Raw genomic sequence first — 26,546 nt, forward strand, 5'->3', positions numbered from 1 at the left:
ACAAAGAACAAAGTTGGTAAATGCGACATATCCAGTTACATGGAATGTGAACAGTGATGGCATTTCTCTGTTTAACAGCTGTAAGATACAGAGATTAGTCACTACACTTACCTGACACTTTGTTGGGTACATCTGTTCACATGGCAACAACCAAGTGCATTTAGACACGATCACGATGACCTGTTAAAACTCCAAATGAGAAGCAGAAGAAACGTGATTTATGTGACGTGGTGTGGTTGTTTGTGCCAGGTATTTTCTGGGATTTTCCCACATAACCATCTTAGTGCAGCAGATAACTTAAGATTACAGGGAAATGGTTCACAGATGGATGCCCAAAATTGGTACATACATTCTTTTATAATCACTTTCTTGATAAAACTCAAGATGGTAGTCATTTTCATGATGGTTGTTGACAAAGGCAAAAAAGTATATTTTGTTAGATAAGTAGATCTGAGTTTTCTGTGATCTACTTTAACCCAGTAATTTATAAAGCACTTATTAGCTCCTACCTTGCACTGTGAACTCCATCCCCTGAGATTTTTTCATTGTTTATGCACACATGCAAACCCACATGGATACATTATGGGTTATTCACAGTTCACAACAGGATTTTTATTTTATTTTACTTTACATTAAACAAAGAAATACCCAATATTATGAAAAATTAGTTTAACACTTGCACACTTAGGTCGTGCATTTTCCTTCCTCAAAATCAAATCCAGTCATTTTATTGCCAAAATTGCTCTCAAAGTGTGAAATGGACAACTTTTTCCATTTACTATTCAACGCACAGTACAGTGGAAAACTCTTGAGTCATCACTCATTTCTTAACATTTTCCTTCAAAGGAGTTCTTCTTTGGACACTAGCTATGTTTTCACTTACTTTCAGTCCAGTCTTTGTACCTCACCATTTCATAGGGATGGATTTTGTTGCTTAAGTCACTTAAAAGTGACTTATGAATTTGTGTTTACACTCTTGTACAAAACAGATAAAATTTTGAGTTGGTTCTTAGGTTATCTTTAGGCACAGACTGTCACAAAAACACACAATTTGTTCTCATTTGTTTACTTGAATCAATGAAAAATGGTAATGAAAATGCAGTTCGACACCCATTTTCAAAGCAAATACAAATGTGGGGTGGCTCAAGACTTTTGCACAGTACTGTACCCTACTACTGGAATGCCATGTAAAGACCTGAAGCTTTGTAAATCTAACGTCCACTTGCCATGCTCTGTGTCATCAGCGTTCTTGAATAAATACAGTTAGCATTCAGAGATAAAAAGCTAGAACACAGAACGCAACAGTACAAACCAACCACAGGAAGTAGTTCAGTTTTTAAAACTTTTTTATTGTTTTTAAATTTTTTTGCTCATTTTTTAAATTATTTATATTATCTACAAAGTAAAAGTTTTAACTTAAAAGTTACATAAGGGTCGGGTGAGAAGTGGGATCTGATCACCTCAGCCGTTATAATTTCATAAATAACACTTTCTCCTGTCCTCTCGGCTGCCAACATGAGTTTATTTCACAGAAAGTTTCTCGTCATGTTTCGTTTTTAGTTTGGTTAGAAACGTGTCGTGTAGTCTGGAAACAAATGCAGCACATAGCAGCAGCAATAAACAGTAGGATTAATACTGTCTAAAGGTTGGAAGATTCTTTTCATAACAAGGTGCGGACAAAAATTACGAGTTCCAGTTGAATTTTCTTCTTCACACTCGCTGATTGTTTACTCTCTTTCACTTCTTACTTGGCAAGCTGACTTAAGTTGCAATTTGGGACCCCTGAAAGTGTGTGTAGATGTAGGTATAACTATCTGTGCTTGCAGATCTGTGTGTGTGTGTGTGTGTGTGTGTGTGTGTGTGTGTGTGTGTGTGTGTGTGTGTGTGTGTGAGAGGGGGGCCTGAATAGGAGCAGTCTTGTCTGTTAAAACTCTAGCTCGTTAAAACATGTCACTGCATCAACCTGTTAACATTCTCTTATTGCCTGGTCAGGGAGGGAGGAGGGAGGGAAGAGAAAAGCTGATGTGAAGCATGTCTGGTGAGGATGAGGGAAGAGAGGAGAGGGAGGGCTCTCTCATCCTCTTCATCGCCTGGTTATGAAGGCTCTGGTTGAGAAGCGCGGCGCAGAGCGGGTCCCTCAGCTCGCTGACGCACTCCATCTACAGCTGCTGCTGATGATGTTGCACTGCAGGGATGACAGAAAGTTTCATTGTAAAGCTGTCTAACGTGTTACAAAATACAAACTATTGTTTTAATTACACTCAAATAACAAACCAGTAATTCTCCTCCGATCATCTAAATCTGCAGCTAAAGACGGAGTTTTCCCTGGTTTAACCTGAGGATAATTAAATATCTAATAAAAAAAATAAAATAAGTGTGTTTCTTCTGAAATTACCATTAGTAAAAATCTCACCCTATCTGATCATGTGTCCAAGCTGAATCTTTTTAAAGACCTATCTTTAAATAACTGATGGTTCTGCAAAGCCCACAGTATGACTCGACCATCTGCATGGCTCTTATCATGTGTATCAAATAGAGAACAGATGTTTTCCTTGCAAAACACAATCTAAAAGTCACCAGTTCACCTTCGACCAGCGTTTAAAAGCAGTTAGCTCAGAGCTGGTTAGTTATTAGCTGGTGGCCAGTGCTCTCCTCAGTCTCCCAGTGGATGCACCTTTACCACCTTTACGTCTTTCAGCCTCTTATGACTCTGGGGTGAAATGTGTTCCTTGTACTGACTTGACACTTGTTACTTTGTCCCAAAGAATTTGACAATATGTCAAAATCTTCTGACCAGTGACTGCCGACCTGTGTGTCAGCAGTGTCCACACACATATTTGCCTGCTGGGAATAATACAAAAATCAACTTTTTATGGTCATTTTTAACTGAATCAGATGAAAGGTGTAACATGTGCACAACTTTTATTTATTGCTTTATTTCCCAAGGGATAAATTCTCATCTGAATCAATTCCTACACAGGACAAATTTTACATGCCAGTTTATGATTTGGGTCAAATACAGCAGCTGCCACTTCCTTTAAAGCTACGCTTTCTTGGCCTCTGTGTTCATGGTAGTCGCCACACAGAAATCTTACTTCCCATTAAAATTCATTAGTTTGAGCTGACTGTAACCAAAAACAGAAAAAGCACAATTTGTGTCCATGAACATGATCGATTACATTGCTGTTCTCTATGGCACCAATCCTTGGGTGTCCACGCTTCCCCCTGCCTGCACAGGGAGTGACTAAAGTACCTTATTAGACTTTCATGGCCGAGGGATAATAACTGTCCAAAGAATTACAAAAAATACAATTATGTGTCATTGCCCCAGCTAACTGCCATTATATCTATTAATAAGACTCACCCCCATGCAAAAAAAACTGAAGTCTAAATATTTCAACCATTGCCATGAAGAGTACTCACTTACTGCCTCAGTTTGCACAAAGGTGTAAAGAGGAGCTAGTAATGTAAAAGAACATTAGAGAAGGAAAACGCACACAGTCTGTTTATAGAGGAAGGAAAATAATAAAAAATACCTTGTGGATGTGCCAGGTAGGAGAAATGTGTGGCTGAGGAAACAGGGATGGGGTTAAGGGCAGTCTGGGGCATAGGTGGCTGTGGACCAGCTGGAGGACCCTGGGTAGCCATGAGCATCATTGGGGGGTGGGTGGGTGCCGGGTGGTGGGATGGCACAATACCAGACTGCATATGGGCCTGGGAGCGAGAGAAAGAGCACAAGTGTGAGTGAGTGCGCCAGAGTGAGAACAAAAGTGTGACAGTGAGAGATCAACAGAAGGACCAAAGCCAAACTGGGTTAAACGATGAATCAGATGAGTTTCAGTGACACGGCGTTTCACGGCTCCGCCTGTCTGTTACCGACAGGAGCAGCAGCTCCGACCAGAAACCGCATGATTCTGAATGTTTTTTTTCTGTCTTCTTCTCGGTGCAGCAGCCTGTTTACATAAAGGTGGGGCTCAGAGACAAACACACATACAGCATGTGACTTCAGCTGAGACAATAACACGAGGTTACAGTTTACTTTTCAAGTTTGACTTGGAAACGGCAACGTTTGTTTTCCATGTGCAACAAAAACTTCCTGTAAAATGAAACTGTGCCAGTACATTAACACCTGTAGAACAAACAGAAAATAAAAGAGCACTTTCACTGTGGTCGACCCTTCACACATAAAAGTCCCTTTAACTTACGGGGAAGGAAGAGCTAGGACAACAGAGGACAGGACAATAGCACAATGATTACCTTAAAAGTCTTACTTTTAATACTTATACTGTGGGTTATCATACATGCCCAGACAAAATCTGAAACGGATGCACCACTAGAATAAAAAGTTTAGCTTCCTTTGGCCAAACACAAGGTTTATAATATCTCTACTGTACTGAGACAGGGGTATGAAACCCTGCCAATCACAATCCTAGGGATTTGGAAAGCTACTCCACTGGAGTAACATCATACAATTTACAGTTAAAAATATCCATATCTGATATTTGGCCTTGGTGGAGGCCCTCAGTAGAGACAGACTGATGTATCAGCATGGCAATATTAGCTAATTGGCAGTCTATTGGTATCTGCATTTATAATGGCCAATAAATGAAGTAAAGTAAAGATGATGTGTGAAACACTCTTCAGCCAGACAGATTGCAGAGTGGCCTCCGGTGTACAATTCTGAGCAGAGCACAAACAGGTAACTAACTACACATAATGTAACAATGCTAGGGAAACCCATTTGTTTCATGTATCCTGGGGGGGACAAAAAACTGTCAGCTATTAGTCATCCTCTATCTGAAGCAATCTGCTTTATCTCCTTAACCAGTTTCCTTCTGATTGGCTGCCCCTCATAAACAGATTATTTGAACAGCAGCTGCTCTAAGCCAGAGCTGCATGTCTGAAATGATCATATTAAGGCCATCCACTCTCACTGACTTCATACATATGAGAGTAGAAAAGACTGAAACTGATCACTTAATAATTTAAGTCTTGCACAAACACTGAAGTCATCATTTGAAACTTTGGGCAGGTATAATTGTGAGCCTTCTCTGTGATTAACTCTATAGCCTATATATGACACACAACAAGGAACTCTCAATAGGTCTATTTAAAGAATTCCTTCATAGACTCAATGGGGCCAAACTGCTATGGGTATCCAAGAATATCTCTGAATTGCGTGGTTAGGTTGTCTTCTTATCAGGAAATAATGTTTCTTTTCCTCTGTACCCCACAGCGTACCGTGAGAATGACAGCTCTACATCCCAACTTGATCGTACTGCCAACAAAATGTCTACCTCATTTAAAGGGATTAACAAGAGCCAAATATGACCCATTCATAAACTCAAACACCTGCTGGAATGGATCCCAGACCTTTCTCACACCCACAGTTAAGTCCAGCACAGGAAACACTGCCAATCTGATTGCCTGGCTTGAGCCACTGTGGTCGCTGTTGAGCAAGTTCACAGCAGGCTGTGACCTACCTGCTGCACGTGCGCCATGTGGTTGGGGTTGTAGCCATGCTGGACCTGCTGTGGGTGGATATACACAGCCTGCTGAGCAGAAGGGAAAGATGCCTGTGGTGACTGAGGGTTTGGCCCTGGGGTCATCGAAGGTGGCGTGGGTGCCAAGGCCGAATACATCTGCTGCTGTGGAGGCTGGTTAGCCAGGTGGAGGGCCTGGGCTGCTGCTGCTGCTGCTGCTACAACAAAAATCATAAACACATGTATACATTACCATAATGCTCCACTTGAAAAAATTCAGCTCCGGGGGGGGGGGGGGGTAAAGGCGCGATAATTATTACCGGCAACCTTAGGGCACTCACCTGCTGCTGCCTGCGGGTGCTGTGGGTGCTGGACTGGGCTGGCAGCTGGATGGCTAGGAGGGCCTCCATGCTGTGGTCCACCCTGCTGTGCCTGGCCTGTAGGCGTGGCAGAGGGCTGAGGGTGCTGCGGGTGAGGGTGCAAGGTGGCACTAGGGTGGGGGTACTGCTGAGGCATTGGCCCTGGAGACACTGAAACAACAGTCAGCATTAGTAATAGTGAAAAGCATTAAAAATCACACCCCGTGCATTAGCCACACACGTACCATACATGGTGTGTGTCTGCTCTGGGTACTGTGTAGTAGAGGAAGAGACGAGGCTGGGCTGGCCGTGCGTGGGAGGCGCCATCATCCTGGCACTGCCCTGCATCACTGGACTGAACACATGCTGTGCCTGAAAGAGGCAAAAAGGAAGCCAAAAAAACTGAGGAAACCCTCTATCAACTCCTGTTGTCACAGTTTTGGTAATTGAGTGCCAATTTAGAGAGCCAACATTTGTTCAAAGGCTGCACATGAAATATGGACATAAACACTTTTGTGCTTCTAATGCATCTGTTCAGAGAAAGAAAGCTTATTTCTTTCTTGGTTTATACTTTTTTGTAATCATTAGTTAGCCCACTTGCATTTCTTAACACCAGCTCGATTTGTAAGCGTTGTGATGAAACAAAGAAAAAAAAAGGAAAAAAAAAAGGCGTCTATGGTCTCACTCTGTGGTTCTGGCATATCACATGAACTGTGGTCTGATAAAATCTACAGTAATGCACTCTGTGTTCATAGGTTGCATAAAACATTCTCACGAGCTGTCATTTAAAGAGCCTGTGTGTGTGAGATCATGTTTGTCTGTCAGAGTCTGTCTCAGCCCAAAGCTGTCCATCTTCACTCAATTTTACTGGCTCTAATGATCCAAGTGACGTAAGATTAAGTATTTTTTGGGCATCAATGATTATGTGCGTACGATGTGTGTTCGATATGTCCTGAAAATGCTTCCTTAGATGAATATGTATTCAAGAGGCCAAATCCTTTTATGACTGTGTTAAAGCAAAATGCAACATTCATGAGGTTTAACTTCTTTTCTTACATTTATTTATCTCTCTTACATTTCTTAAACTTAACAGTCATTGTGGTATTGGCATCAAGGCTCAGATGTCCTTTTGTCAATACCATCTACTATTCATTAGTAATCAACATAAAAAATGTAAATGTGTGCTTTGAGTAGGCTCTGCTCCAAAAAGTGCTTGAGCCTAGTCGTTTGTATTACTGAGGATTTTCCAGGATTTTTTAAAGTCCCTGCAGTAAAAGCTGCAGTTTTTCCTATGACAGCCTGTAGCAAACAGGTAGTAACTCTTCAGGTATAAGAAGCAGGAGTACACTCTGAGCTCAATAAATCAGAGGTGATAAAAATAAAATTAAAAAAAAAAAAAAAAAAAAAAAAAACTGGCATGACATTGGCACCCCATCAAACTGCTAAAGACCACCGGCATCTGTCAGCCAAATCACCGACAAGTGAACAGCTGCGGGAGATAAAAACTGCCAGTTCTAATTGATGGTACCAGAGAAACTTTAATGGTTACATATGAGTCTTAATAGACGAGCCTGTTCAATCTATCCTTGCTCAATGAGCTGCTAAAGGCTGTACAGTTGTGATACCGCTGGTGCCAGAGTAAATCATACCTGTGACTGGTAGTGAGGCATCTGCTGGACAAGCGGCTGACTGGTGAACTGCTGTGGGCTGCAGGTGAAGTACTGCGCTGAGTAAGCCGGGCTCGGTGCTACAATCGGTGGCCCTGCTGCCGTGGCTGGGTGCATCATGGTGGGTGTGCCTGGCGGATGGTGCTGGTCTGACCTCTGCTGGGGCATGTTGGGTACTAGAGATTTATGTTAAGAGATGGGCAAGATGGAGAATAAGTTCACCATCACATATCACACATATATATATACTAACTCTAGAGGCTTTGGTGAGAGAGAAGTGCCGTCAGCTATGAAAGACACTAGAAAAGTCTATATGTGAGGGGAGAAGTAAGAAAAAGAAAACAAACAAACAAACAAACAAAAAAAAAAAAAAAAAAAAAAAAAAACCACACACACACACACACACACACACACACACACACACACAAGCGACTGATCATATTATGAACCATATTTAAACTTACTGAAAGATGATAAAGATTTGCCAGATCAGAAATTAAAAACAAAATCCTGAAGCCTCTCTCTTGTAAAAGCAAACTACAAAAATATTTGCACAACAGCATCTCTGTACTTGCGTAATAATTGCAGGTCGGTAAGCGTGTGTGGTAAAACAACATACAGCATCAGTGGTTTTGGGTGTCCCGCGTAGCGAGAAGAATATACAACATTTTTTTAATTATTTTATAGCGATTGCTGTTGTTGCACGTTTGATTTTGTGTAGGCAAAGCAGCTCAATCCCCCACATGAATAATCAACCTAATTAATCAACCAATCCATCACACTTCATGTAAGCTGTGGGAATTGTTTTCAGCCTTCATTATTCTCAGCTCCTCATCATGATATTGAGTGACTGGTAATATTTCAGATTGCAGTCTCCTGTGTGGTGTGCTTCTGCAGGAAGCCCTCCCTTTGTTTTAGGAATTTATTTACTCCACCAACAAGACATTTTGATTTAACTGTTTTGTAAAAAATGCCACAACAATGCCACTTTGTAAACAATGTTTGGGCTGACTCTGAAAACAAGCTTTTTATTATCACATACTGTCCAAATAGCTGGTTAAAAAATATTTATGTATTCACATGGTTTGTAAATGTTGTTCACCAAGTTGAGAAAAAGATTATGTGGGAGGGAAATGAGAGAAAGAAAGCAGTGGTTATTCTCACCTTTACCTGGTCTGTAGGGTTTAGATTGGCTCACTGTCATAGGCATCTGAACCTGGTACATGGGAGACTGGAGAGATTGAGGAATGAGGAAAGGTAGGGAAAAACAAAAAATAAAAAACGTGTTTATACTCAATTTTCTGTGAGATTTCCAACAAGATTATAAAACAGACAGTCTGAGGATAAACATGGGTGCATCTATGCTCATTTGTCTGGGACCCTTAATAACGATCTGGCTGCAGAGAAACTTTTCATCTTCTCTTGTCTAACACAAACAGCTTACTAGAATGTAAGAGCTTGTGGGAGTCATCGCTTACCTGGGGCCACATGCACTTTCTACACCTGACTATCATGAGCCAAAAAAGGTGTTTTTACAGCATTCATAATACTGTTTTTTCAGTTCCTGAACTCATTAACATTGTCCACCATGCATTTGTGTTACAAACACTCCTGCAGCAAAAACAAGCTAGCTTAAACTCATTTTAGCTTGCAGCCATTTGTTTGGAAAACAGATGGAACAAAGGGAAACGAGCGCAGTTTTAAGTCCATCTGAAGAATTGCAATAAGAAGTTGGCAAACCAACATCTGATGATATTAATTCAACAAGCAAGCAAAACATCCCAGTACTTATTGGGCTTAAAAAAATAAAATTAAAATAATACAAAAAAAGTTTTTAAAAATAGAAATCTTAGAAAAATTCACAAACCTTCCATATTATGCTTTTCTAATGGAGCGAGAGAGAGAGAGGAGGAGGAGGAGGGGGAGAAAAGGGAAGAAGAACCACTTTTTAGTTGTTATCGTTTGCACGTGTCTGATGTTGGATCACCAAGTTTTTCTTAAAGCAACATAAGAAATTTACAGCTACATATATGCAACATCAAAATTATATCTATATTAGAGCTGGGCGATATAAGATTTTTTTCATATCACGATATGTTTTTTTCATTTCAGGCGATAACGATATCTATCACAATATAAGCCAAATAACTATATTTGTAAGATTTAAATGTGCTGTTGCTCACAAGTAAAATGTGAAATAATCAGCAGCTTGTTTTGATTTAAATATTTATTTCCCATAATAAGTTCAACAGGGCAGATGTACTTAAGGAACATGAGGCTTCAGTTTCAGATAAATAAAGGCAAATATTTCAAACTACACAAAAGGCAGCCACTAAAGCGTTTAAGTTTCAAAATAGAACAAACAAAACAGACCACTAAATTGTCAATTCCACTTAGAAACAAAATGTTAATTCTAAAAATAAATCTTAGTTTGTTTTACAGAAGAACAGACAAAATTGACTTAACTTTTGTCAATATCAAATAAACTGAGAACTAAAAGGAAATTCTCAATCTCTCCTTGTTGTATAGCTTAGCTATTACCTCAATTAGCTGCTTGAATCCTTCATTTTCGAACGTGTTTATTGGTAGCATGTCTTTAGCATGACGGTAGGCTATGGCATTCGTTATGTCGCTATGTCTCTTAGCTTTTTTGTCATATGGTAAGATGCTGGAGAAAGCCGACTCAATTGACTGTTGCTGCTTCGCAGGGATTCTCCTGGTTGTTTTCGATGATGAATTAGCGCTTTCAGTCTACGGAACTTCTCTGTCCCTTCCTTTCGACAATCTCTCCGGCATTGGAACCGTCATCTGTGTTCTCTTCGGTAGCCTGATCACCCAAGCTCTCGGTTGATTTTTCTCTAGTGGGCAAACTCATTTTCTCCATTACCTGGCTGGCACGGCGGCTGGCTGCTTCCCAAACAAATACACATGTGCGGCTTGGCACTTGTGCTGTACGTAACAAGTCACGTGACGTGACGCTGCGGCTGTGATTGGTTCGGCTCTGCGCTACTTAATTTGGATTGGCTGTGCTTTCTTTTTTTTTTTTTAAGACAGGAGGAGAGAGAGATGAGGTCTATCGCAATAGTTTCATTTTTCTATCGAGAAAAAGTTATTTCGCAATACATATCGTTATCGTTCTATCGCCCAGCTCTAATCTATATTAAACTTTTAAAAAATGCTTTGACTAAACATTTCTAAGCTTGTTATGCAAATAATCACCTAAACATTTCTCAGTTCATTCTGTAAGAAAACCATGTAACTAACACCTTCTCAAAAGAAGACAGGGAAAAACATGTCATGGGGAGGGGGACCTTTTTTTTCCTAATGCTTCTTCTGCTACATGGAGGGAAAAAGTTTACAATGAAACAAATGACAACAAATGTGAGCTTTGTCCTTACAACATAAAATACACTGAGAAAATAATGATGGCAGGCATGAATCAAAGAAAAGGAAAGAAAATTACCATGTGAGGACAAACATGGGCAGACATGTTAGTCACTGTTGTTAGGGGTTTGTCTGAATGAACCCTGCATTTCATACCGGCACAGTGTGATGCTCTGGGTGATTTGCACTGAATACAAATGAATATCTCCATAATGCATATTTCAGCATGCAGGTGTGTATCTCACCTGAACTCCAGGGCTGACTGGCGTGAGCGGATACATCTGGGGGAAGCAGACTGTCTGGCCATACACAGTCGGAGGTTGCTGGACCACGATGGAGGGGCTGGGCTGGCCCTGAGGCCGGGGAGGCGTTGGGGTGTTGGCTGGTTTGGGCTGAGGGAAAATACAAAGAAAAACAAAAGCATATAGAGACATAAATAAATTAAATACCAGACCCAGTTTTTGGTTTCCAAATGTTTTAAGCTTGGCAGAAGCTGGTTATAACTTACCTGTGTATTAAACCTGGGTTTGAACTCATTAGCATTTGGGTTCAGGGTTGATTTTCTCACTTGACTGCAGAGAGAGAACAAATAGAGAAAATGATGAAAAGGAAGAATTTGTTTCTGAAGCTACTTAAACTTGATTAAATTGTGTTTCTTTAAATTAATGAACATTTATCATTATATAATTTGTTGTTGTTTTTGGACACTAATAAATCCCTACTGTGCATTACAGTAACCTGACTACAGACCACACAAAATGCAATAAAGTCATTTTTGGTTTTCTCGTGGAATGGGTCTCCTGTCCACTCACTCCTGCACTGCTTCTTTTTTCTCCTCCTTCTCTTCATGCTTGGGTCCGCTGAACGTTGAGGTGGCCGTCGTCTGAACTCCCTGTGACGTCACATCAAGCCCTGGCCTCTTCTGGTCAGGAGCAGAAGGAGACTGAGACATTGCAGCGGGGCTGCCAGGCTTACTGGTGCTTGTGGTGGTAGTCGGTGGAGCAGGGGTACCACTAGGTGTGCCAGCAGCAATTACTACAACACCATCTTCAGTGGCCTCCCTCCCCACTGTGGAGGCTTTGTCCAGGGGAAGATCTTTAGGTTTGTCTGCAGGGTCTCTAGCAGACTTGGTCATCACTGGTTCACAGGGAGGGTCTGGGTTTGAACTAGACTGCAACTGGCAGAGGGACAGAGGAAAGATGAGTGGAAGAGGGGCACAACCTCTGCTGAAGCCTCACAAACATGAGATGAGATCAGTCATATCTTAGCAATTTGTATGTCATATAAATTCAAGAGATACTTACCCTAAAATCTACACTAAATTTCTTTAAATTATCTATTTGTTTTCTGTGGTCTGATGGTATAGAAGGCGGTCCTGTAAGGTGAATGGAGAGAAATAAATGCAGATTCTGGAAATATCCATTTTTAAAAGACATTATTACATTACGACTACTAAAGAAAGGAAGAGATGAGAAACCCTTGTACTCATGTTTAAAATTGTATTGCTTCTCAACATTCTGAGGTTAGAAAGAACAAGTTAATGCAAATTTCTAGCGTTTACCAACCTTTACAAACTTGTCTTGTAAAACTAGGTGAACTTTCCAAAGGCTTGATGTTCTCCTTGTTTGTAGGAGATGTTTGTCTAGTCTCCTGGGCACGACATTCTTTTGCTAAACAAACAAAAAAGAAAGTTTACTTACTCCCATCATAAAATGATTTAACGATAGCTTTTTCTGATTGTAGCACTTATTTATACATTATAAAAACCAACAGACATGTGTTTTCATATCACTATTCATACTCAGTAAAAATCCTTTGTTAAACTTCAGCTTACCATCTCCTGATGAAGAAGTGACTATGCTGGGGGCAGGGCTAGCAGCAGTAGGAGAGGAAGCTGATGTTGGAGTAGTAACAGTTTCCACAGGAGCTGTACCTGTCTGAGGTGATGGGAGGGAAGAGGAGCCAGGGGAAGCTCCACCCATACTATTCTGTCGGGGGGAGCGAGGTCTGTGAGCTGAGGAGGGGAGAAGAATTTGGTGTTCACAACACATTCAGGTTAAATAACGAACAATGACAGGTCCTTTGAAATATGCCCTCCAGTGGCATTAAACTAAAATCTCTGCAAAGGGAGAAAAAAACTGGACTAGTAGGTTCACCATTGGGATGCATTTAAAAATCCTATGTCGCCTTGTTCTCAAGTTACATTGCATTCACAAGCTTCCACACTACCTGCCCGCCCAGCAGGGTGACAACAATATCCCATCAGCCTTTTATGGCTGAGAGGTACAAACTATTCAGATTAATAGTCTACCTCCGCTAACCACTGAGGACCATGTCCCTCCAGAGGAAGAGCTACTCCTGGTTTGTGGAGTCACTATGGACTCTCCAGGGGGATTATGGGAAATTAAGTCCACTCCTTGGGGTACTCCACTGGTCCGACAGGGTGGCACTCTGTGAGCACGAGGCGTCCGCTGAGATTTTGGAGACATCCTTGGTGGACCTAGAGATGTATAAAGAGAGGCAAATGGATAGAAGCTGGTAAACACACAGTGACAGCAAAGTAAATGTGTTTCCTAGCATCCCTCTGTTAATTTTTTTTTTTTTTTTTTTTTTAAACTCACCATTGCCTCAAAAAAAACTTTCAAAAACTCAAGTCTACATGCCGATAAATATCACACCAAACAGTAAGGTTATTTTTCGCATGCATGCTAGTGGAGAAATTACAGATGATCCTGTAAAGTGATCAAACGCCACATCACACCACATCACAACCAAGCAAAGTGAGAGATGAGAAATGGGAAAGCAAAGGTCAAAAAGTGAGATGAACAGTGGCCTACAGTAACATCATATTAAAAAAAAAAAAAATGAGAGGCCAAACACTAGTTAACAATTTTTCTATTCAAGTAAAAATAATTAACTTCAAGAGATTAAGCCTCACTACCAGTTTTTTGGGGGCTTTTTTTGGAGGGACTGGAAATTGACAGATCACATTTCTGGTCAACAGTTTGTATCCCAATGGAGTGGAATACAGAGAAGACTTTTAAACACTGCATGTGAAACTTAACTGGTATTACAACCACTTATCAAATATGTCAATTCAAATATCTCCGAGCATCTTTCTCATGCTTCAAACATCAAGCCTTTTTTTAAATTTAAATTAGAATATCATCGTGCACCTTCTTTTGAATGATCTACCAGAAAAGTTGATAAACTGGTGCCGTAAGTGTTACCACACCCAAAGCACGGCACACATTGGTGCACCCACATGCCAAGGTGAAACTGCCTGATGTACTGACAGAGAATCAGAGTTTTTCAAATCTGATCCCAACTCAGTCTGACCAAGCAATTTCTCCTATTTCTGCTGTTCCACACTAGACCTGGGCAAACTTATTTTTCAAATAAAACTGATCGTCATCAACTTTGAAATATTTCACATTTCTTTGTGACTTAAATCCCTCCACCTTCAACTCGTGTTTTTTGCCCAGGTCTACTCCACAGAGATGTGGGTACCTTCTGAAGACATGCGTTTGGCCAGAGTGGAGGCTGGCGATGTGGGCCCATGGTGGGAAAAGGAGGATGAAGAGGAGGGATAAGAGAGGTGGGATGAATGAGAGGAAGGTCTGGAAGGTCGAGAGGGGGGCCTGGAAGGTGGCCTGGTGGGCGTGGTTGCCCGATGAGGCAAGGAGGAGGGACCGGACTGGTAACGAGAAGGGGGGCGGGAGGAAGGAGATGGACAGGGTGAGGGCCAATGGGATGAACCTAAAAGAGGCAAGGACAAATGAACAAGGATGACACAAGCTATAGTGCAGGGGAAACAAAGGTATAGTGGGGACAGAAAGAAGAGAGAAATAAAAAAAAATAATAAATAAAAAAAAAAATGACAAGGGATGGGGAAACAGGAATAAAATTGCTTAAATAAAAATAAACTAACAAGATAACACAAGAATAACCCAAACACTTTGCCACTGCAAAAGAACTTATTTCGAGTCATGGTTTGACCACAACAGTGACTCACTCATCCACTCCTTTACTCTCACAAATACTGTGTTTGATTTGCAGCAAGTAACAGCAGATTTGTAGGTGACATATTAAATATACCTCCATTAACCACCCTCTGGTCGGATCCAGAGCTGGGACTGTAGTCGTGGGGTCCTGATCGAGGAGTGGGGGGTCCAGCTGAGCTCTGACCAAGACGAGGTGAATTCTGACGCCCTGGCCCCCATGACATTGCCTCCCTGTTTCTCTGACCAGGAGGAATGTACTTGTTCTCTCTACAAACATACAAACAGACTTAACTCAGCTAAACATATACACAAGGCAATAATAAAGATGAGCAATTAATTCTATACTTTATTCCATTCGAGCTTATTTTTTAATTTTAATTACCAGTTAAGTATTTGTTATAGGAACATTTGCTGTCTACTTGTCTAGTAGGCTTAAATATTCCTCTCACGGAACAGGAAAAGGGGCAATAGAGTTCTACATGCAGCACAAGAAGCATTAGGGAAAAAAAAAAACGACAGAAAACAAACTCCCCAAAGATTTAAAGAAAAAAAAAAAAAAAAAAAAAGGCACTAACAGCAGTGGTAGTAGGCCCTGTTCAAAATTTTTAACACTCAGTTTAGAAGTTCTTTGTGTATTATGACTTTGTGTTCTTCACTGCAAGTGCAAAGCCAAATGAGCAAGAGAAGCATAAACTAAAGCAACAGTTTTATTTCAGTGCCCCCTGGTGACAGCACACAGCTACAACACAGATGATTGTGTGCAAAGCTCTGCAGTATCCTTTTCCAGCTCCTCTTAAATTCTTATAACAATAAATTGTGAATAATGGGAGTTCTAACAACTCCACAGAATGTATCAAGAGGCAATGAAAATTGAAAATCGTTTAAATATGAACCCACTGTTTACGAACACAATTACATTTAGATAATTGTAAAGTGTACACTAAACAGAAACAAGTAGTATTTTTGTAAAAACTCATATCCTGGCCCCACCTGCCAAGTGTGTGAGTCTCCCTTTCTCCTCGCACAACAGCAGTGAATTTCTCCTCGTCAGTCCGTTCATCGTTCTCCAGAGCAACGCGGGCCTTGTACGTGGCACTAGCCTCGATCTCCTCTGCCAGCTGGGCAGCACGCGCCTCCCTCTTCAAGAACTCTTCTGAGTTGTCCCTCTCTAAAGGTACCCTGGGAAATAAGTTCAGGTTAGACAAGGAGTAACATGGGACAGCATGGTTCTAAGTCTTTAATTTTATAATAAAACCAGATTAAAGAGTGAATGTTTGTTTACTGTCAGAGATTCAAAATTAAACATATCTAGTATGACAAGTATACAAACAAATACATGGAGAACATGAAGAAGCTTACGTATATGTGGACAGGCTGCTGTCATATGTGGACAAGACTCCATATTTCTCCTCATTGTACTTGAACATGTCATTGGGATCCCACCCGTTAGACTGATGTGAAAACAGAGTAGCAGAGACAGAATTTGACAATCAGCATGTAAACAAATTTAAATGCTCTGGATCACATGAAAAACTCTTTGTTTCGGTTGACTATATAGCAAGTTTAGCACCAGCCTGTTTCTGGTGTCTGATAGTTTTCTCACCACATCAGTATCCAGAGACTCGAGGCTATCAGAGTTGTGGGTCTCTCCTCCATCCCAGGGCTCAAGATCTTTCTCTTTATGCTCGCCATTGATCCGGCCAGTCACTGCTGCATCTGTGAAGTTGTCTGAAACATGAAGAAAAGAATGTATATATTTATGTACTGCATGATACCACACACACACGCACGCACACACGCAGGCTCCACTCTCACTGCTTAGAAAACAAAGTGCTCATCATGCTTCAAGAGGCTCTGACAGAAGTTCTTACAGCAAACGTCTATATGGAGAGTTTGATGGTTCAGAAAGACACACCGAGTTACATCCAAACACAGGTTCAACGGGATTTGGGGGGGGGGGGGGTCCCTTTACAAAAAAAAAACCCCAAAACAGCCATTTCTTGAGCCAGCATTGGTGAGTCTGGAAGTGTGAGCAAGACTTGTGAAGAAAGGGAGAGTCCTGAATCACTGTCACAGTATGTAGCATAATGTCTCTAGTTGCTACAGTATTTTCAGATGGCTAACTTTTATCAGAAATTAAATCCAGCTACAAGGAGTGTCTACAATGCTTGACTTCACCCTATTTATTAAGAATCACTATAGCAACATCTTGAAAGGGAGCACATTAATTAAAAAATTTACTTTGGGCTAATTGCGGTTCTTTTCTTTCAGGATGTTCATTATTTTTATGTAAATGTATGGAATACACTGACTCAAAGTCATAAACGGACAGATCTGCTCAAAGAAAACCCCCAATTATAACTGAATTGAAATTCTAATCTCATGTTAGCCCAAGTCTGCTCTCACATTTGCAGATCTGGCACCAATGAACTATGTGCTCAAAGCATACCAGCCACCTGGAGTTGCTTATCTCACACATCATAACTCATCTCACAATGCAAAAGGCATTTAAGCGTTTCAGGCACAGAGCAAGTTCAGAAACATTAGACTGACACCATACGGGCAGTTGGGCCAATAGGCCTGGTTGATATTTCCAGTGTTTGCTGGCATGCTATGTGCACACTGTCCACCAAAGGAATTATACAAAGTAAGAAAAATTTTAAAATCAAATGTGAGAATAGTGAGAGGTAAGCAAACATGCATTTAGACTGCAGTTAATTACATGACCTCAAAGCATTTCAGTGCCAAACAAAATTAAACTTCTCCTAATAACCTTTTAAAAACAATGCTCAGAAAACAAATGATGTAAGAGAGCCCAATATGACTTTTGAATCAGTTGCTTTCAATGGAATCACATTAATGTTGCTGATAATCAACCATTTAAGTGTGGCATGACTCGAGCAAGGCCAAGAAAGGTTTAAAAAAAAAAAAAAAAAAAAAAAAAAAAAAAAACCCTGATGTTTAGGAAAAATCCTATAAAAGATAAACTAAACAAAAGCAATAAACATTACCTTCTTCTTATACAAGTCACTGCTTCAACATTGCCACTGCTTGTTGTTTATTTCTCCCATCCCATTTTCTCTAGTTTTTACAATTTCTGTGATTTTTTTTTTTTTTTTTTTTTTTTTACAAAGCACTTTGTAACCTTATTAACAAAAATAGAGTTTATATTAGTATTAAAAATTACCCAAATGTATCACATAGGGTGTATCAAATCAGTTAAAACTGGAAAATATTTAAAAACTCCAAAAATCAGCTTGACTAAACCCTGAATGATTTTGAGGGAATAATTCTTCCACCGAAAGCAACATGCAACCTGAAGACCCAGTAAAAATATAAAGCAACACTGATCAGCAGTACATATCTAATTTTTAGTTTTTGGGTGTATGAGAGCAGTGATCCTAAAACTTTGAGAATCATACTGGAATCAAAATGCAGTAACAATACGTAGCAAAAAAAAAAAAAAAAATAGAACATCATGCCCAAATGTTCGTAAAAGTTACATTTCTAATTAGAGCTGGGCGATATAAGATTTTTTCATATCACGATATGTTTTTTTCATTTCAGGCGATAACGATATACATCACGATATAAGCCAAATAACTATATTTGAAATAATCAGCAGGTTGTTTTGATTTAAATATTTATTTCCCATAATAAGTTCAACAGGGTAGATGTACTTAAGGAAGATGAGACTTTTTCAGATAAATAAAGGCAAATATTGCAAACTACACAAAGGGCAGCCACTAAAGCGTTTAAGTTTCAAAATAGAACAAACAAAACAGACCACTAAATTGTCAATTCCACTTAGAAACAAAATATTAATTCTAAAAAAATAAATCTTAGTTTGTTTTACAGAAGAACAGACAAAATTGACTAACTTTTGTCAATATCAAATAAACTGAGAACTAAAAGGAAATTCTCAATCTCTCCTTGTTGTATAGCTTAGCTTTTCAAACAGTTTTAACAGTGACTTTAGTCTGACAAAAGCCGAATGACGAATTAGCGCTTTCAGTCAGAGATTGAGCATGCACCGCTTTATTGTATTTCCAGACTTGCTTTCAGCACAATTTACAGTGTGCGCTACTCTGTTTTTTGTCCGACTTGAAATAGCTGAAATACCTTCACACTACGAAACTTCTATGGCCTTTCCGTTCGACAATCTCTCCGGCATTGGAACCATTATCTGTTTTCTCTTCGATAACCTTCGGTCACGCTCTCAGTTGATTTTTCTCTAGTCGGCACACTCATTTCCTCCATTACCTGGGCAGCCCGGCTGGCTGCTTCCCAAACAAATACACACGTGCGGCTTGGCACTTGTGCTGTACATAACAAGTCACGTGACGTGACGCTGCAGCTGTGATTGGTTCGGCTCTGCGCTACTTAATTTGGATTGGCTGTTCTTTTTTTTTCTTTTTTTTTAAAGAGCGCAAGAGAGATAGTTTAATTTTTCTACCGAGAAAAAGTTATTTCGCAATACATATCGTTATATCGCCCAGCTCCATTTCTAATTTAATATTCTAATTTAACAGGTCTACTATAAGAGCACAGTACATATTTTTAAGTGCATACAAAGATGTGCAAAAGGAGAAAACAGCCATAGATTACCTGTGTCTGAGGAGACTAGACCATTGGAAAGGAGAGACACACAGATGACAGATAGTCAGAAGAATGACTGACAGATAAAATGACTGGCAATCACACCAACAGTTAAATTCATACCAGACATATTTATGATATGGTTCACCTAGATATAAGTTGTAAAGGTACTCAATTCTAACAATTTGAGCTTGGGTCTATTTTTCAGAGTTTTAGTCAAGCCATGTCTAGCGCACTCCTCACATGCCATGATTTCAACTGATCACTTATTGAGCACAGACTGCATTTCTTAAAAAAACAAAGGGGCAAGCAGACAAACATTGGTACTTTTGATGTTTTATCTTTCTGTGTAAATTTCACTCACTTCACAAGTTGTTAAAGTGAAGTGACATCATTGTAGTGCCACAGTTTCAAATCATGAAGCAAAACCCCTCACACCTTCACGCCTGTATATTTTCAGACAACAAAACTCTCCCACAGAGTCCATTATCGTTCAAAGCAGAATCATATGGGTGCACATGAATTACATGAAGCAGGCTCCTTCAGCCTTTATTGAGTGTCCTTGTCGCACTAGGGTAACCTTTGGACCAATCGATAGATCAAATTAGACTTCAGTGACTGGCCACTCTGAGCAGACACACAAGACTTAACTCACAGAAAAGCCTCTGCAACATCAAGATAGAGAAGACTGAGAAGGGTAATACATTGTATGTATGCAAAGATGGGAATTCACTGACATACGTTTATATTTTCGTATGTGTAAATGAACAGTGTGACAAACTCAGCCAGTTAACACTGTGCATCGTCCATAAGTTTTCAATATGCTCAAGATAACATCTCCAGTTTCAATAACTAAAAAAATAAAAATATGACCACACTACCTTTCCTGGCGAAATTTAGGTCCACATCTTTGAAGTTCACAACTACGACATCAGAAGCCTTGAAAATGATGCTCTCTACAATATCTTCTTTCCTGGGCCCTGTGCTCGGTTCTGTACTCTTTCGGTGGGCTGCATCCAACACCAGGTCACACTGAGGGAGAAAAATATAATTTGAAACACAGAAAAATAAAAAAATAAAAAAACACTATCTGCAAAAGACACAAGAAACTATGGACACAGGAGACTGGGACAATGAACTCTTTCATGCTCATCATACTCCACAAGTAGCTAGAGAAACAAAACAGCTATAAACAATCTCAAGAACAACCCTAAAACTAAAACATATTGAGAAATCTCAAGAGATCTGTTTTAAGCATCACAAGAAAGATTTGTGGTGTATGGTTATGAATTAAAGATCTGGAAAATTGTAGCGGGCTTACTTTAACTATTAGTCAAATAAATCACATAAAAGAGGATCTTATCAATTAAACTACTTGGTGTAATCTTGGCATCAGCATACTAGCTTAGATCTGAATTAGAGGAAAACCTCAAATTTACTTATGATTATTATTTTTAGGAAATAATTCAACCTAAAAGGGAAGGTAAAGGCTCACATATCAGAAAAAGCAATGCAGGTCTAAACCACCTTAGGGGTGAAACTACTAACAAGTGCTAGCAAGACTCCATCACATTTAAGCCTAATCATATTCAGCTAGTGAGAAAGTAACAGATTTCCCTCCATACTGGCACAATAAAGAATACCACATTATGCATGAGCCTTACCTCTGGGCCGTAGGTCTTAAATACTCCCTCATAGATGGCTCCATTTTTCACTTTAAGCTCACACTTGGTCCCCTACAATTAAAGAGGCTTGTCGTTATATACGGTATGTGCCGTTCAGTACAAATTTTAATTTACATGTTAAAAAATATAAGTTCAGAAACCCATTTTTCTGCAAGGCAAACCAGTGATTGATCAATCACTGGTTTCCTTTTATGCAACCAGCTGTCTCTACAAACAGGCTTTGTTTAGTGCTGTGTAAACAATTTGAAGAAACAGCATGTGGTAAAACAGACTGCAGTAAATACTGTTCTTACTAATTCACTTAGAGTAAGCATGATTCACATGGCTGCTTCATCCAAGGAATTTTACAACTATGCATATTCTTATAATCATTACACACAGAAAAAAAAGGAACAAGGTAGGCACACAGTAAACGTACCACCACTGAAGTCAAGACATGGACCATCCTCATATTTGCATATACACCATTGAAAATGACCTAAAGAAAAGATACAATTAATTTTGATGCTCCCATTTTGAGCACAAAAAAAGATGCCAAATAATGTCTCATCACTGTGGAATACCAATAAACTTGTTCCATTCTTAATGCAATTAAAAAGGCATATGCAATATCTGGATTTATGCTTTCTCTGGCGTTAAAATGCTTTAAAAACAGGAAAACTATTTTCAAAAACTTGACAAGGAAAGAAGAAAAAGAAGTGTTAAAGCATTGTGAGGGTTTTTCCTGCATAAGAAAAATTCTGGTGCCCACCAATGACATTATGCCTTCCTCAAGAGGAAAAACACCATCACTATGTTCAAAAATCTGTTTTGTTTTGTTTTTTGTTTTTTTAAAGTGTGTTTTAAAATACTCAAGCTTGAAGGTATTTTTGTTTCTCAAATGTATATGAGAGATAATAGGTTACTTACTGCTGCTGGACCTTTGCCACTGTGTCTCCCCCTGAGGGACAGAAAAAAATAAAAATCGCATTTTGATTAAATTGTTGTCAAACTCACCATCAACTGTAAAAAATAAAATAAATAAAGACTTCACTTAGCACATGCTCTGATATGTGCAACTCACTAAGAGAAATCATAAGAGGCAGTGATTAAGATGATACAGAACTGCACTTGAAGTTAATCAACACAAGCTATATAATTTGCTTTAACCTTAACCTCATTTCTACAATATACTTTCAAAGCATACTGCACGTATCTGCATACTACAATCACTTGTAGCAAACTACAGAGAACCAGGTTTAAGAATACATGAGGGTCTTATAATGATGCTTACTGAGATGATGACTGAAGAGCACATGTGAAATGTTTGCAGCTGCAGACATGAAAATGAAACCACTTTGGTTTTATCAAATATAAGATTTATTACCATCACTATCGATTCCAGCTGTGGAGACATCACCACAACCATCAACACAGCCATCTTACTTGATCAATGTGCAATGTAAATTCTGAAATTTCCCCAGTGTCTCCACAACATTATGCTTATAATAATGATGTTTGTGATGCAATCGAGCCAAACACTCAGCAGCTAACAGTTTTCCCAGGCATGTCCTAAAATGCACCTTGTTCAGCAGCTGGCACATAACCAACCATTCAACGTAAGCAATGGCCACTAACCCCTATATTATATCCGTTGCAGTAAATCAGCCCTAAGCTTTCTAAAACACACTTAGCCATGCCATTTTGAGCTGTAATGTGCAGGTTTTGTGAGCATGGTTATAAACTGGTCCAATATTCATTTATAGCATCTTCACGATGAATCCTACGCAATGAATGGGGTGTGCTGTCCTAGTGACCGGTGAACAGCAGCCTGACCACCAAAAATCACAGCATGCATGCTGTTCATGCACTGACAGTGTGCTTTATCTTCATCTTGGGACAACGTGTACAGAGAAAGTCATGCCTCAAGGACACTATTTCTCACGAACAGCAATGGCAACGTCAAGGTTGAAAGCCAGTCGGTCTGTAATTCCCCCTTCTCCACACCCGCCCCTTTCTTCTGAGCGCCCACACGCTTTATATCCATTTCCTGGCAACCCCGTTGCAGCAATGTTGCGGTAACGTACAAAGCTACATGGCAGCCAAAACACAACAAATGCAGTTGCGTGTCCCCCATTAGCCAACTGTTACAAAACTGAAATGCAAGCATAGGCTGTCAATTGGCTAATTAACGCTAGCTGACTTGGCTTCAAGCTTAGAGTAAACTGATATCAGCAACTTGGCAAGCAGCGTCACTAGTACTACACACATATGAGGAAAGATAAATGTCCACCCGAACATGTATTTATGCAAAATCAACCTCGTGGTGGCATGTTTGATTTAACGTGCCAGAGCAGGTAATGTCACGTCGAAAGTTGCAACAGCACTGGACCAAGCAGACAGGCAGGCCTCGCTAGCTGAACTGCACAACTGGCTGACCAACACGTCGCAAGGCCCGCACAACGTTCACAAACACGCACTAGTTTTGGACCACTTGACGGCAATGTCATCTCTTACAACCGCTACCGTTTGACAGTGACTATGGCCAAATATCGAAAACGTGTTAAACCAACCCTCCTTGCTGTGTTTTTGCTTCGCTATATTAATGTTTAATTTCACATACCTGCCCAGATTCGGTCTTCCCCCGCCGCTTCCTCCGGCACCGGAGGCGGCGGCTGCACCAGCGGTGCTACCACCGCCGGGCTTGCTGCGATTTCCACCGGCCTTCATTGACATGGTGATCCCATAAAAGACAGCGTCTTTAACAGACCAGTTTCACGCCGCAATTTCTTGACGCTGAGACGGTGTGCGGTACCTCACTAACGTTGGGCAATCCGAAGACCTAGCTTAGCCAGCAGGCTAAAGTCAACGTGCCTGTTCAGGAGGATGCTTTGCTAAGCAGCTAGCCTGGCTAACAGCTGCTAGCTAAATTAGCGACCCGTACAATTCCTATTAAAACTGAAAAAAATAATATTTTAAAAAGACAACACGCTCTAGTAACTTTTCCGAAATGAACATGTGTGTTACACCTCTTGTCAATTTGTTATATAATTATTATCTCAAAATCGGGTTTGCAGCTATCTCGGATTCTTTCCGTTGCTAACAGCGAAAAGACCAAAACAGCCTGAAAGGGGGACAAAAACAGCGGAGGGATATGAGAGGCGTGACGGCTCGCAACACTTCACTCTATATTTTTATACGCTGTGTTATTTGAAAACTATTAATCTTGTAAACAGATGAACAAGACCATTTTTAACGTAAAAACCCAATGCAGACATATGTGTTAAAAGCGACACAGTTACATCATGGCACTATTTTCAGGAAGTCCATGAATTTTCAATTACTATGTAGTGTCATCCACGTGAGCCGGCGAACGCACTACTAACATACACACAAACACACACACACGGCGGGTGTGGGCATAGTGATGGCTAGTATCCACTGCAGCATGAAGGTTTCCAATTAGCAGGATTGGAGGGTCACTTTGAGATAGTCCCATTTTTCGTTAATAACTGGTGTAACTTCCACAATCTTGATATGACAAGGCAGCTGTACAAAGAGAATTTCAGTCTAGTAAAGTAAACTAAAACAAAGTAGGGATAAAAAAAGTTTCATCAAATAAAAAACAAAGTAAAATAAAATAAAATAAAATAAATAGACCTAGAAAACTAACTAGTAGGGCTAAGGGGCGTGTCTAGAAGAGGGGCATTGGGTGGCACCAATCCCCCTAAGATCTGACCCCCCTTTCCAAAGTTGTTTTCTTGTACTTTATATAATTTTTTCATGCTATGCTGCTTATTATGTTATGTTTACTCCAATATATATTGAATGTAATTAGTTGTATTACACTATACTATTTCTATTAGTTACATTATTAATTTATTATTGTTTTTCTAATAAATTCTGTTATTTTATATAAAGTTACTGATAATATAAAGTGATTTATCTATAATAATGTGATTTAAACCTCAAAAAATAAATACTAATGATTCAATAATGTCACCTAATGTCAAAAATAATGATTTTTGAAACACGCCATTCCAAAAAAATGAGAGTCCTTTAACTTTAAGTACTTATATATTTTAATTATACACCCTGTGCACTATTAAGGTAGTTAAGCAAAGTTAGAATTGTTACTTACGTAACAAGCCTAAATACTTTTTCCCACTTTGCAAAACACTTATGCAGTGCATGATTGTGCTTAAATTCTTTTGCAGCATCCCTTTATACAAAACAAATCTGCAATAGGAACCAGGGCTGCATATGAGCCTGAAAATTGTGTTTTCTTGCCCATTTCTATACCTTTTAAATTTTATTTTATTTAATTTTCCCACAATGTCAAATATGGTAGAGACAATGTTGTTGCATGGGCAGGTATGGGCTGCTAGTGGAACCGAGTCAGAAAAATAGTGCAAGACTGACTGGAATGTAAATGGATAATGACCCAAAGCCTACTGCAAAGGCAACCTAAAAGTTTCTCACAGCAATAAATGTGATATTCTTCAGTGGCCAAGTTGGTCACCTGATTTCAATCGAACAGAGCATGCTTTTCACTTACTCAAGGGCAGAGCGACACAAACAAGGGGCAACTGGAGGTGGCTGCAGTAAAAACCTAACTGAGCAACTTAAGTGTGGAAACAGGATTTGGTGATGTCCATGGGTTTTAAACTTCAGGCAATCATTGCAAGGGATTTTCATTCGAGTATCTGTTTTCTTCCTTATTCAATTTAGGATCATGCTGCACTTATTTTGATAGTCATAATTCAGCATTTCTTAATTTTCTTCTAATTTTTTGAATGTTGCTTTTGATCTTCCTGGGTTTTTTCCATCTGTCTTTCTTTTTCAATAGAAAGAGAGACTAATTGTGATCAAATGAAAAATGAATATAATGTTATAATATTATAAATAACATTGGGAAAAAAGACTTTCATAACATGTGGATGTTGTGTCTGAAGTTTATTTCCAATTTTTTTTAAATAAATAATATTAATTGTCATTGTCCTTTTTTTCATTTAAAATTTCCACTGTCAAATCTTAAATATATTATTTAGAAAAGTTCAAAGGTTTGACCTGTTGGTCTAACATAATGAGTCACTGCATGAAGAAATACCAGGACTTTCTTTTCTATAATAATCAAAAGATATTACTTCATAATTTATATGGAACTGAAACATATGTAAAGACCAACAATAAGAGATAAACATAGTCCTTTAAGTAGGTATTGATGGATACATTTGCCACTTTAATGTTGTAGCATGTGGATTAAATGAGATTCATAAATATTTATGTCATGTAAATTATTAAAATGGTATTAATATTGAAGCTGTTGTTGAAGATGTTATCCTGAACAAAGTGTATGCCTATCAAGTGCTATTTAGTGCTATTT

At 39.4% G+C, this 26,546-nt stretch overlaps 1 protein-coding gene across 9 annotated transcripts; it reads right to left on the minus strand.

Annotated features, from left to right (window-relative positions):
* Nucleotides 1-1,503: 1,503 nt before the first annotated feature.
* atxn2 (ataxin 2) lies at nucleotides 1,504-24,437 on the minus strand. Of its 9 annotated transcripts, none has more exons than XM_031727315.2 (26): nucleotides 23,784-24,437; nucleotides 22,091-22,121; nucleotides 21,600-21,659; nucleotides 21,161-21,232; nucleotides 20,378-20,528; nucleotides 19,506-19,520; nucleotides 16,501-16,625; nucleotides 16,257-16,348; nucleotides 15,888-16,076; nucleotides 14,992-15,164; nucleotides 14,404-14,652; nucleotides 13,205-13,393; nucleotides 12,728-12,907; nucleotides 12,459-12,563; nucleotides 12,198-12,268; nucleotides 11,706-12,070; nucleotides 11,402-11,465; nucleotides 11,139-11,285; nucleotides 9,377-9,394; nucleotides 8,680-8,740; nucleotides 7,492-7,685; nucleotides 6,088-6,214; nucleotides 5,825-6,013; nucleotides 5,484-5,701; nucleotides 3,537-3,714; nucleotides 1,504-2,185 (listed from the first exon to the last, which is right to left on the minus strand). In XM_031727315.2, the coding sequence occupies exons 1-26, from the start codon at nucleotides 23,894-23,896 to the stop codon at nucleotides 2,160-2,162; spliced, it is 3,402 nt and encodes a 1,133-aa protein (XP_031583175.1). In that variant the 5' UTR covers nucleotides 23,897-24,437; the 3' UTR covers nucleotides 1,504-2,159. The 9 variants fall into 9 exon arrangements, with proteins under 9 accessions (XP_031583175.1, XP_039476803.1, XP_031583174.1 ...); XM_039620869.1 differs by having other exon boundaries at nucleotides 5,484-5,698; nucleotides 8,674-8,740; XM_031727314.2 differs by having other exon boundaries at nucleotides 8,674-8,740; nucleotides 23,784-24,434.
* Between the last annotated feature and the right edge of the window lie 2,109 nt (nucleotides 24,438-26,546).

This window comes from Oreochromis aureus, linkage group 12 (genome assembly GCF_013358895.1).
Source record: "Oreochromis aureus strain Israel breed Guangdong linkage group 12, ZZ_aureus, whole genome shotgun sequence".
NCBI lineage: Eukaryota > Metazoa > Chordata > Actinopteri > Cichliformes > Cichlidae > Oreochromis > Oreochromis aureus.

Bases quoted from the DNA above. Each gene is read 5' to 3' on its own strand.
- atxn2 (XM_031727314.2), bottom strand. From the start codon at position 23,896: ATGTCAATGAAGGCCGGTGGAAATCGCAGCAAGCCCGGCGGTGGTAGC. The intron at 21,660-22,090 runs GTAAGTAACCTA...TCTTTTCTTTAG, and splicing joins GTGGCAAAGGTCCAGCAGCA to GTCATTTTCAATGGTGTATA. The intron at 12,269-12,458 runs GTTGGTAAACGC...TTCACCTTACAG, and splicing joins TACAAGACAAGTTTGTAAAG to GACCGCCTTCTATACCATCA.